Genomic DNA, 12,727 nt, shown 5'->3' with positions numbered 1-12,727 from the left:
CAGCTCCATCATCTCAAACTCAGCAAACCAGATTAAAACCACAGCACACAATCATTTTCAAACAGTTGTCGTTTTATTTAATACTCTTCATCATTTTAGCAATCTTTTATTTATTTATTCATCTTTTAATATCTCAGTAGGCCTATAATCTGTAAAGTCTGGGATAGATTATCTATAATAGAGTTTTTATTTTCTTAAAATCCTTTTTCATATACATTTTCTCTTCTTAGATGATTTTCGTAAGATTTTTTTTAAACTCTTTTTGCAACATCCCCATAAACAAACAAAGAGACAAACCAACAAACAAACAAACAGAAGTACACATCTTTTCATCAGAAGGCAGTGGAAACATTGTCGGTGCCTCGGCAAAGAAATAAACTCCCTCCTCAAATTCATTTACTGTATTTATGTAGTTCATGATGCTACTATACTGTTGGGACTCTGCTTTTAATCTAACATACAGACCTAAAATATATCACCGCTAAGGTCATCTAGTATGGATCACTGGTATGAAAAGGGGGGATGTGCTTAATGGCAACAGTCATATCACTCTTCAGCCACGGTTTGATTTTTTTAATCATCATTTTTTCGTGATTTCTTTTTTTTTTTCAGCTACACTGGCCATGAAGTCGCGTCTTCGTATTGCTCTCAGCTTCTCCTCGCAGTAACCGTTTAGCTCTCAAAGTCATTCATTTCTAACACGTGGTTGTGCTGATATGAAAGATGGCGGATGTCACCCACCAACAGGAACTAAAGTTAATTTCAATGTGTTGCTACTTTCACATCCAAAACAAGTTTCCATCAGTCGGAGTCCTTGGTCTCGTGGGATTTCAGGAAATGAGCACGTCGTAACAACTTTCTCAAGCTATAAACCAGAAAGGTTTTGGCTACAGTGATTTAAGACATTCATCATCATCTCTGTGAGGAAATGTTCTACCTGAAGGGTAATTCATGAAGGAGAAGCTAAAGCTAAACAGTGTTTGGTTTAGCTGCAAATACAAACTGTTAGCTAACCTGATGTAATATGTTTTAGTCACTAACCCATGGCAATCCAATTTACTTGCTAACACAAATACTATCTGCTTTAGCCTCCAACCTGCTAGCTACTCTAATCTCTTTAAATGTCATGTCTTAGCTGAACTACTGCCATACTGCTAAGTTATTACACGTTGATCGACTTTGGGCATAGCCTGCTTCACTGAGTCATGCTAGATTTGGAGGTGTGGACACAATATGGTTACAGCTAGCTTATATTCTCAAACAGAATTTTGGAGTTTTTAATTAAACGGTAGCTCTCTGATCATCGCAGGAAGCACAGTTGATATAAATAAATAAAGTCTGTCTCCAAATACAACCTGGGAAAACAAATGTAAGACATAAGCTATGCATGTCTCTTACATATGACGTACATTTCTGCTGTTATAATATAATTACTTAGTTTAACTGGGCATATCCTAAATCATGTCATTCTTCTAACTGTTAACTGCGGTAAAGTACCTTTACATGATTACAAACAAGTTAGCAAACATTAGCGAGAATAAAGCCCGTTTAATCTAGTGGGGCCAAAACAGTGAGTTAGATTCAGTTTAGGAAATTTCTTTAGTTGTGGGAATCCAAATAGTCCCTTCAAGCTAGCTTACCGCTTGCTAATGTTAGCTAAAGCTGGCTTGTTAGCTAACCAACATAGTAAAGTACTCTAGCGGTCACATCAAAACTCGTAGGGTTGATCTGGATTACAAAGTTTGTTAGCTTATCATGTGTTCATTATTTTATACGTTTACGTTACGAAAACTTTAAACAGAGGTGCCAAGTTACAGCTAGCTGGCTAACATTAGCTTGCTTCTTGACTATTGTTTTCTGACCATGGACAGATTTTAAGTGGTTGCACAATAAATTCCACCATATAAATAAACAAATGCTTAAATAATGGCAATTAATCTTTTATTTCTTTTTTAAAAAGCTAAAATTAAAACATCTAGTATGTTGCATAGTAACTACCTGGCACTATGTGCTGGTGCCCAGGAGGGCTTATTACTTTGAATTTAAGCTTTTTGAGTGCTTTATGCACTTGTAAATAAAAGAGTTTAAAATTAATGCTGTCCATAATATTTATAATGCAATGCTTGGTTAAAAGTCAGCTGTATGTCCTTATTATTCACAATATATAGTCACCTGTCATCAGCTGTTGCTTAAATGTAACTGTGCCATTTTCACTTTTTGTTGTTCTTTGTTGTGATTGTTTCTTAAGGGCTTTTAATTTGAAACTCTTACAGGAAGTGTTGAGTTTATATTACCACCAAAAAGCAGTAACAAAATGAACAATTCTAATAATACAGAAATGAAACATCGAGATAATACAAGTGTCCTTCCAACAGAAGCAAAAACTAACTTGAACCTGACAACGTCTTATAAAACATTTAATGTTTTTGTGCCCATTTCCTGAAATGTTTTGAGAGTCTCTGAACTGATATCATGCACGTTAACAACAGTATAAACTGTTCTTTAAGGGCAAGCAGGCTTGATACTCCACCACATCTCTGCACCTCAGAGTTTGGTCAAGAAAAACAAGCCTATGGTCACACCAGAAACGTGGCATGGCAGCAACCCGGCCAGCTCCACAACCAAATACAACACTATGAATGTAAGAATACTGTTGATTGAGAGCCATGCTGTAGGGGTCAAAGGTCAGTAGTGTCATTGCAGTTTTTCTGCCTGTAAAATGTGTAATTTTGGTAAGCTGTCTTTGCTGCCAGTTATTACGACTGCATTTAGCGCTGGTGTGACCGTGGCCTGAAAACAACAAACAGCCAATACGAGTACAAATATTACACGAAGCATTCAGTCCATCAAATATACCACAGAGTCTACTTGGCGTAATAAAAAAAGAAAAAGGAGAATCTGTCCGTGGTGAAAATGAGGCGTCAGGTCTGAATCGGCTCGAGGCCTTGGCTCGTCTTATTGATTTTGTGGCCTCGCGTTACACATGAATATGTACCATGGGCTACATGGGGACTCTAATATATAGCCTGATACAGTGTCAGCGCCCTGCAGTCACACAGCGCTGTCTAGGCCGAGCCTACTAAACATCAATAATTCATGGTTGACTTTAATACTGTGTAATTCCACGGTTGTAAGCGGACGGGAATCCATCAGATTTTCATCATTGTCATCGTTTCAAAGGCGTGTTGAATATTTCATGTTATCGGCCTCTGGGTCGCGTCTGCGTGTGATTGGATGAACGCTCCGGGAGGACGGCGGCCTGCAGATGTCCCAGGAAGGCGACCTGGGCCGCCGTACGGTGACCTAGCAGTAAAAATCCATTCGGGGAGTATTTTCTTGTGATGAGTTCAAACTTTGAAGTATTTTGGAAGAGCAGCTATCACTCTTGTCCTATTTTCTTTTTTCAGTTGGATTTTTCCTTTTTTTTTCTTTTTTTACTTCTTTTCGCTTTGTGCTTCCATGTTTTTCCTCATTTCTGTTAAAACGCCAGCCAAGTCAGTATGGTGGGCAGTGTGGTTAGGACCAAGGCGAGGCCCCTGGCGTTGGCAGATCTGGGGGCTCCGTTGCCGCCGCCACAGAGTTCAAACAAACTCCCGCGGAAATTCAGGTTTCGGGACTCCTTTTTCAGTTTATCCCAGAGGTCCGTCGCTCCCTCCTGGCAGTCCGCCAGCGCCGTCGTGGCACAGGAGTGGAAGTTATCCCAGTAACTGGCAGGAGAAAACACAGCAAGCATTAACGCCACAAGCTTTTGACTGCAGTGGGAGGCTGGTTTTTAAACTGACTGCATCAGCTACACTGAGGAGCAGAGCCAAGAGTGGAAACCATCCCAGAATCTGGCAGCACTGAACTCACAGAGAGGAAAAAGCTTATGAAGATCCAGCCGGTGAACTTCATCTAGTTTTTATATTCCAGTAAAACAAAGCTGGAGCTCGAGAGCTGCAGCCTGCGCCCATTACAGCGCCGCCGTCTCCATCATTACCCAGCAAAACACTTCAATATTGAAGGCAAAACACTGGCTGCCTTTAGCGGCTTCCACACAGGAGCACGCCTACAATAGAAGCTGCTTTACTGATTCTAATGTTTTTACTCCACATACAACTAAAGCTTTGTTTCTTCCAACTGGTCGCAATTTATTTTTTGTTTTTAATGTTCCCAAATCTGCAGCCGCATATTTTTATTCTCCACGAATCCATAATTATCTGTTTGAAAGAGGCGTGGCCACAGCGACATGGGTGGAAACTGCCTGCACACCGCGTCCTCACAGAGTCAGCTGGTCATGCCTCCTGCAAACTAAATTCAAATTCAGGAACTACATGTTTACTTAAAGTGTTAAAGTCCTGCTTGAGTTTGTAGGTTTTCTGCTCCTGCTGCACAAACACACGTGTTCCACACGTGATGCTGTTAGACTGGGCGCCTCCTCGTCCACCTGTAGCAACGATACTGAGTAATACTGATAATGATGCAGTAAACATTGAGACACGTTCAGCATCAAAAGCTGAAAAAGTCCTTTTTATTGTATGTATCTGTTTCTGGATCCAGTCCAAAGAAATCTTTTTAAGATTATAAAGACTTGCATCTCATCCTGAAACCTTATCATGTAAGTTTAGAAGCTGTTTTTAAATGATAAGAATTTATGATCACACATGTTGTGATCCAGCTGAAGGCCCCACTGTGGGAATCTACAGGCCTTTATTTCATGTTATGAGTGTAGAACTTTTACAGTCTAACACTTGGAGACTACAGTCATGCATTAAAGCTTCACAGAATAAAATGTGTGGAGGGCGTCGCAGGTAATGACTCGTCAGCTGTCTCCTTCCTTTACTACAGCCCCCCCTCTGCTCGTCTTCCCCTCTTCACTCTCTTGGTTTGATAAAATATTAATACTCATGCTTTTCCCTCCTGTGCTCACTTGGCCTGATTTCTCCTCCTCTTCCTCTCTGCTTGTTTTCTTCTTTATTTCTTTGTCCTTCTCTCTCATCTGTCCCATCAGTTTTTTTCCATCCCCCTCCAAGTTAATGTGGCGACACATGCTTCAGCACACACACACACACACACACACACACACACACACACACACACACACACACACACACAGCATATCTAATCCAATCTTCCAATCTGCTATTATTGATGTTGACCTCTTGAACTGAGCCGTGTCGATGCTACATCTCTGAGCAATTAACGCCTCTGTGTGTGTGTGTGTGTGTGTGTGTGTGTGTGTGTGTGTGTGTGTGTGTGTGTGTGTGTGTGTGTGTGTGAGGAGGCGTATTAACGCGCACCTCCTGCCACGCCTCAACACCGCTGTGATGGAGCTGTCACTGAATTAAAAAGTCATGTGTGTGCGGGGAGGGGTGGGGGCTCCTTGCTGCAGCGTGCCATCTGGTGCCCACCCGGTTTGGGTGGTGGGATGGATTAAAGGGAAGATGGTGGGTGGTGGGGGTCATCTGGGCTGCACATATGCGCACTCCCCCACTGACTACACCCGTTTCCCCCTCAGGGTTAGCGGTTAAATCACTCTTACTGGTTTCTGTGAGATCAGAGTGGCAGACTCTTCACGACGTCACAGATGGGGCTCGGCATTAGAGATAGACCAGTTCACACGGCCCCGTAAAACCAAACCACTGCAGCTAAGCTCCAGTTTGTCGGCACACGAGAGCAGATCTCTGTCCTCTGACTCATTACTGTCACATGTAGTTTTGAAAAGGACGGAAACTATAAAATCAATAACTGCAGCGAGGATCGCTCTAACAGCATTTCCTGTGTTATGTGAATGCAGTGTTTTCTCTGCGAGTCTGATCGCAGACTATGAAACGACCTCTCGTCTCATTGTGACCTCTTATGGACTCATTGCTGTTTATACACACTGATTTGACTTTTACATCAGCTTAATATTTTTCACTTTATTGATTAACGGGGTGAAATAATTTGGACCAGAGAGGTTTGTTAGACGTGGATTGATGTCCTTTAGTAGCCTAGCTTAGCACTATAATTATTGTTGCTATGTGATTGCGCATTATTGGACTTTAAATGACATATTTGAACATATTTAATTAAACAAACTCGTTTATTGGAACAAAGATCCAGAGGGAAAAAACAAATACCTTCAACCGTTGTAAAACTGCTTAGAATTTTTTACTTTTTTAAATAAATTGCATCAATGCTATAAGCCCCGCCCCCGCTGATGCGATGTTGTGTTTGTGTGTGTTTGTGTGTGTTTGTGGTAAACGTACGTGCAGATCTGGTGCAGGTTCTGCCTGTCGTCCAGGTCCTGGGGATAGTTGGCCATGTTGTCTCCCAGCTGAATGAGGCAGTCTGAGAAACCCTTGAACACCGAGTCACATTGATCAGCACTGACCAGCACCGTCTGCAACACGGAGACTGCAGGGGAGGAAGAGGAGGACGAAGAGTGGTGAGAAACAATGGAGACGTTTACATCAAAGCAAACTGTGGGAGCTTACAGCACAAAGGTTTTAGATCTGTTGCATCTTGTTCTAAACCTTAAATATCTTTTTTGTCCCAGTTTAAACCTTTTTTCAGCTTTCACAGTGAAACTCCACATTTGTACTGATTTAATTTGGTTCACGGTTAGTTTGAGACTTCGCCTGCTCATGATGGTGGACAAAAATACCTGAAAGACTTTTCTGTTCAGTCTATATGTAGTCTTAAATACACTGGGTCAACTCTGTGTACCAGAAACTAAAAACATTCACATAGAAACTGTTCTTTTATCAAAGGAACGAGTCCAGATGTTAACAGTCTCCCTCCCAGCTTCGTTCTGCAGCCGACTGAGCAGAAATCAAATCACGTATAAAACACGGAGTCATCAGCAAACGGAGCGAGCCGAACATCCTTTCAGACGAACTCGTTGGTCTTAAGCATGTTTGTCAAAGAGCAGCGTGTTTTCAAAGAGGAGATCATAGAAGACAAACAGATGAAAACATGGCCGCACAGTGCACGAGTGATCAGATCAGCTGAGAGTGAAATCTGAGAATAAAAGAGCAAAATTTCTAATATTATTTTACAGAAGTGGAATCTACAAATGTTCTCACAGGTGTATCAGGGAGCGCTAACAGACTTAAAGCTGTTATAATGTGGAGCTGGAGTCTTAGTTCAGTGCTACGATCACGCAGCTCCAGTTTGTGTTGGTTTTATTCCTTCTGCTCATTAGAAACACATCAGAGCAAACTAACATACATGACAGGGAAACGCCTCTATGAAGCTGCCAAATGTGACACGCCTCCTACACCCATGCAGTCACACACACACCCCTTTACACGACCTCTGTGACTGCGTGCGTGTGGTTCGTTAAGCAGGGGATCGGGCTGATTGATTGGTTTGGGTGCTGCTGTCCAGTTCCGCTCCATCAAACCGTGGGCTAACACGGCGTGACGTGTAGGACGAGACGCGGCTGTTAGAGGACGAGGGGGAGACTGATCACCCACGTAGGATCTACCTGTTTCCACACATGTCCACGATGAGCTAGGGTCACTACAGGATCCTCTTTATGGAGGATCAACAACAGGAAAGAACTTTTTAGTGGCCTGGTTCACTCTGCGCTCTCTCCCAGCAGTTTTCTATCATTATTTTCAGAGTAAAAGCCTTTAAAAGCCCTCTGTTCCCTTCCTGTTAGCATAATAGTGCTTCAATAATGCAGCTTTCAGAGGCAGATGACCAAAACCTGGAGATAAAAGCTTGTTTCCTGTTACCAACACGGAGAAAATGTACCAGCAGTCTGTATTTATGTTATTGCATAATTAAAATCCTTTCATTTGTTTTATATTTACAATCAGGTGGATAAGCATGTGGTTAAACAGGCGGTTTTTCAAAATAAAAGAACAATTTAACAAAGATCTTCATTTAAAGGTTTTTGGCCTTTAAATGGTTTCTGTTTAAATAACAACATTTGTGTTCCTGACGCCTCCTTGTGGTCACAAACACAAACTGCACGTCCTCCTTTTGTGAATTTTCTGTAATCTGAATAAAAGCCAGACAGCGAGCACATTTCACTCGACTAAATTTTACTTTGTGCAACCAGAGAGAAGATTTGGAGGTGCGAACTGGAAGATGCATTTCTGGAGTTTGGTCAAAGCCAGGCTCGCTGATCCTCCAGGCTTCATGCTAAGCTACACTAACTACAGCCTGACCTCAGATCTCTGCTCAACCATCGATCAAACTTTGTCTTTGTGCTCATTTCAGTCTCTGTCGGCCTTCAGTTGTCTCCAGCTGATTACTTCATAATTAGAGAGCGTGGGTGCTAGCTCGAGTGATAAGATCATAAGATCAAACGTTTTCGTTGCACTAGTCTGAAACAATAAATCCAGTGACGTGTGTCGCAGTGAAGGCGTGCTAGGACAGAAACCACACCTGCCTCTGAAAAATGAAACTCGTGATTGTTTCCATGTTTCTGCGTCTTCGTATTTCTGATTCATTAAATCTGCACAGAGCTACGTTTAACGAGCTGGGTTTGAACGCCGCACATCAGCTGATAGTGAACCTGTGATTTTATTATGTCTTTTATTCTAATCGATGTATAAATATACTCTGATGACACTGACACAGATTAGCATTAATGATGAGCCTTATTTAAATTACTGTTATTGTAACGTACTGACGGTTTGACCTGAAATATTTAAAAATCATTTTTATTTAAAAGGTTTTAAATGTTTTCAGAATAAAAATGTATTAATTTGTTTTATTCATTCATTAAACAACATTTTGTGTTTAGTTTTAAAATAACCCCAAAATATTAAGATGATCTTTTTTTAATCCAACAGATTAATTCAGCAAACTATTTGTATCCAGTGTGATTCATCTCGTCTCTGTTCATCTGGAATTTTTATTGATTTCTTTTTTTTTTATCTGGGATTTATTTCAGAATCTTTTTGAATTTTTGACTTTTTGTAATCAGCTTTAGGAGGATTTATTTTAAGGTTTTTATCTTTTTAATATTATAACATGTTTATTTATTTAATATTCCCATGTGTCCCCATAATATCTCTTCATTTCTTTTTATTTGTTTAAATTAAATGAAATTATTGTCACAGAAATCTCCATAAAATAATGTTTTCATTTAAAATAATACGAAATGTTATTTATTTATCCTCCTCGGACACATTTTCTTATAAAAATGTAATATTATACAGCTGTGTTTAATGAGTGAACAGCATTAAATCATTACTTATGACCAGCAGAGGCACCACAGACCACGTGATCCAGTAGAAAAAGCAGCCGAGCAGCTGTTTGTCAGATGAAGGAAAAAATGTTTTTTATTTTTCAACAATAAAACAAAAAGATCTTTTTTTTAAAGCTGAATTTTCTTTATTGGAGGTCGCAGATTCTGTCCCACTTCCTGTCAGGATGCAGCACGTGACAGCATTTCTTTGATGACCCTGATTCTGGTTTTTCTGCATTTTTTAGATCGAATTCCTGTTTTTTCTTTTTTGAATCTTTGATTTGAGTAAAATCTAAATCGCGTTTTTAAATTCTGCCTCATGTTTAATCTTCAGCGACTTTCTGGAAACATTTTGAACTTAACGTGATTTTTGTCACTGCGGGTTTCACGTTTCTGCTTCCTGTTGCTCCCGAAATTTAATCTGAATAAATAAATGAATGAAAGCGCACCTCCTCCCCTCCTCCCCCTCACTCTCCATTGTCTCTCTCCCGCTGTATGTTGGAGCATTACATCATCTCTAATAGGCTGCATGATATGGCTGCAACAACTAAGTGTATAAAAAAGAAAAACGCGCCCTCCCCAGTCTCGGCTTCACAAAAGCTCAAATTTGAGTTTTTTAACGTTTTTATCGGGAATTTATTTTTAATAAAGAATCAAAGAAATCCAAACGGAGCTTTGCGACAGTTTGGGGGTAAATTTGGGGCTTTTTGCAGCATTTTTCTTGCGCAAAAGTTGCGTTTTTATTTCTGGTTTGCGCCTTAAAAAACCCGCTGCGCGCGTTTGTTTTATTCTTTATATTTTCCCCGTTTTCTTTCTCTTTCTTACACATTTCAGTCGCTTCGACTCGTTTTTGTCGCGTGAAATTTCTGTTTTCTCATCTCCAAAGATGCTTTTATTTCTGATCCATTAAAAAAAGAATGCACCCCCCCCCCCCCCCCCACGCACACACATGATCTTTATTTATTTATTATTTTATTTTATTATAATTATCTGCTATTTTTTATTACTCCTGTTTGATGGAACCCGCTGTCGTGCACATTAATTAATTTCCCTCTTTTTCGTTCACGCCTCCCATCAAGCACGCGTGCACTCATTCACCCCACGTCCACACACACACACACACACACACACACACACTGTTGCCTGCAGTGTGTCATGCCAAAAGCAGCGTGCTGTAGCTTCACGCTGCGGACACACCCACCTCCTTTACACACGAGGCCATTTTCGTGCGTAAAAATGCGCCAAAAACGGAAATTTTACCCCTAAAAATCCACAAAATCTCCACAGTTTCGATTCTGATCTTTACTCTGAATTTGATGCCCACGTGTGAGTTTCACAAACAGCCAAACACGTGAACATGAGCCGTGTTTTCGATGTGCATGTCATAAATTTATTGTTCAACTGATTTTGAGGATTGTGCTGCAGCGGCGCGCCAAACCTCGGACCAATCAGACTGCAGCATTTCGGAGACGCCGAAAGATTCACGGCGGAAACATGAAAACGGGACGAAGATCAGATTCTCTGTGAGTGAAAGAAGAAGGAGGAGGAGACGTTTCCCTGCAGGGAAAAATCACCTGCGTGGAATCATTCCACGCATTTTGGCCTCGCTCGGTTCTGATGGTCACCGCTGTGCGTGAAGGACGTGAAAGCGCGCGCGTGGATTTTCTCTTGATTCCTCATCTTCCTTCACCTCCTGCTCGGAGCTCTGACTAACATCAGCACCGAGGACTCTGCGTCCTGAATAATTCAGCATCCCTCTGCACACACACACACACACACACACACACACACGCACACACACACACACACACACTGAGCCATCCTCCACAGCGTCGTTATGCAACAGCAGAAAAACAGAAATCATCTCCGCGTCTCTGCTCGTGGAAATTTTTAATTTCCTTCCTTCCAGTTATTAGACGGATCCCGCGGAAACACCTGATTTATTTTTACGTGAAAGCTGAAATCAAACGTGCTGTTCCTGCGTGCACGAGCCCGGCTGCCCACAAGAAACGTATCGGCTCATTTTATTGTATTATATTATATTTTATTCAATTTAATTTATTTTTATTTCATTTCATTTTTTGCAGCTGCAGGGGTTAAACGCGGGCTCGTGCCGTCTCCATCCTCCGGGTTTCACGCGCACTGCGGATCCGCTCCGACATTTCTGTGATTTTTTTTTTCAGGCCTTTTTCTCTTTTGTGAAGCTTCAACACTCGAAACTAAAAATCACGAAGGGCCGTAAAAATCAGAGCGAAATAAAACAAAACGTGTTTTTATTTTTCTCACATTTTGAATTAAAAATGATTCAAATCAAATAAAAACGCGTCCAGCGTGGGACACCGAGGAGGGGAGGGGGAGGAGGCGGAGGGAGGGGGGCATTCCCCTTGTTAGCGCACACATGCACGCACACGCGCACGCGCCGAATGTGAAGTGGAGCCCACCGCCGCTCACATGTCTGCGCGGCTTCATCGGGACAAGAAAAGTCCGGACAGCAGCACCGACACGATTCAGAAAAAACACTCCATCTGCCCCACGGACGGCCTCGGCTCTGCGCAGACTCAGAACAACTCAAAGGAGCAGAACATTTCACCCGAAACTCGCGTTTTTCTTTTATTTCTGCAGGCGATGAAATAAAAATGAGAAGTGACTGAAAAGCGGCGACAGAGACACTTTAAAGGTCACAAAAGAAGAAGAAAAATTCTTTCATGATAACAAACGTGAAACAAGCTCCTCATCATCTGCAAACACGTCTAAAAGCGCAGCTTTCATCCTGGAATTTGGTGCAATTACAGAGAAAAACCCGCAAAGCGTGACTTTCTGCGCTCACCTATGTGCAGAGCCAGGAAGAGCGCGAGGCATCTGGAGGACCAGGTAACTCCCATCCTCTGCGTCCGCCTCTCGGCATGAGAGCAGAGACTCGCAAAGTTGGAGAGCAGCTGCGGAGGAGCCGCACATTCCCCGCAAAACAGCCGCAAACAGCTACATCCAGCAGAGTCCTCCGCCTGCTCCCCCGCTTCTTCTCCTCCTCTTTTCTCTTCTTCTTCTTCTGCTCTTTTAGTGTGAAGCTGCTCCCTCCGCGCGGCTCTCCGTCCTCTGTGCGCGCGGCGCTTCCTGCTCGTTTTTACGCGTCCGGAGAGAAAAAAGAAAAGAGAGAGAGAAAGCCCCTCCTCCTCTCCTCCTCCTCTCCTCCCTCATTAATATTATTTATCCTTCTTTTATGATTCTGTGACAAGATTTTTTTTATGCCTTTGAAACGTCTGAAAGGCCTTTTTCCTCCCAATAAAGCGAAAATTATTCACGGGCTCTTTATCCACCGAGATGAACAAGAGCTAAATAAACCATTTTTAATATTTCAGAATAAAAATAAAAATAAATTGTACAGCTTCCCAAAGGCCTTGCACTGTCATGCGCACTGGGTTTAAACCTGAGCAGACTTTAAGCTTCAGCATTAATTCACATAAACACATTAAAACATTTAAATATCGAAATAGGTCCAGTTTATAGCACAAAAATGCTGCATTTAAAAATCATAATATTAAAAAAATAAAAATATAA

General features: G+C 41.6%; 1 protein-coding gene across 1 annotated transcript; it reads right to left on the bottom strand.

The window, feature by feature from the left end:
* Positions 1 to 224: 224 nt before the first annotated feature.
* On the bottom strand, positions 225 to 12,262 carry nrn1a (neuritin 1a). The gene is made up of 3 exons (XM_085362550.1): positions 12,000 to 12,262; positions 6,231 to 6,378; positions 225 to 3,707 (listed from the first exon to the last, which is right to left on the bottom strand). The coding sequence occupies exons 1-3, from the start codon at positions 12,052 to 12,054 to the stop codon at positions 3,479 to 3,481; spliced, it is 432 nt and encodes a 143-aa protein (XP_085218676.1). The 5' UTR covers positions 12,055 to 12,262; the 3' UTR covers positions 225 to 3,478.
* Between the last annotated feature and the right edge of the window lie 465 nt (positions 12,263 to 12,727).

This window comes from Diplotaxodon limnothrissa, linkage group LG9, assembly GCF_057381915.1.
Source record: "Diplotaxodon limnothrissa isolate DT_005_m linkage group LG9, D_limnothrissa_male_GT1.1, whole genome shotgun sequence".
In the NCBI taxonomy this organism is placed as follows: domain Eukaryota; kingdom Metazoa; phylum Chordata; class Actinopteri; order Cichliformes; family Cichlidae; genus Diplotaxodon; species Diplotaxodon limnothrissa.
The sequence above is the reverse complement of the archived record's forward strand: the minus strand, read 5'-3'. Positions and strand labels throughout refer to the sequence as shown.

Bases quoted from the DNA above. Each gene is read 5' to 3' on its own strand.
- nrn1a (XM_085362550.1), bottom strand. From the start codon at position 12,054: ATGGGAGTTACCTGGTCCTCCAGATGCCTCGCGCTCTTCCTGGCTCTG. The intron at 6,379-11,999 runs GTGAGCGCAGAA...CCTCCCCTGCAG, and splicing joins CTTCCTGGCTCTGCACATAG to TCTCCGTGTTGCAGACGGTG. The intron at 3,708-6,230 runs GTACGTTTACCA...TTCTCCTGCCAG, and splicing joins AACCTGCACCAGATCTGCAC to TTACTGGGATAACTTCCACT.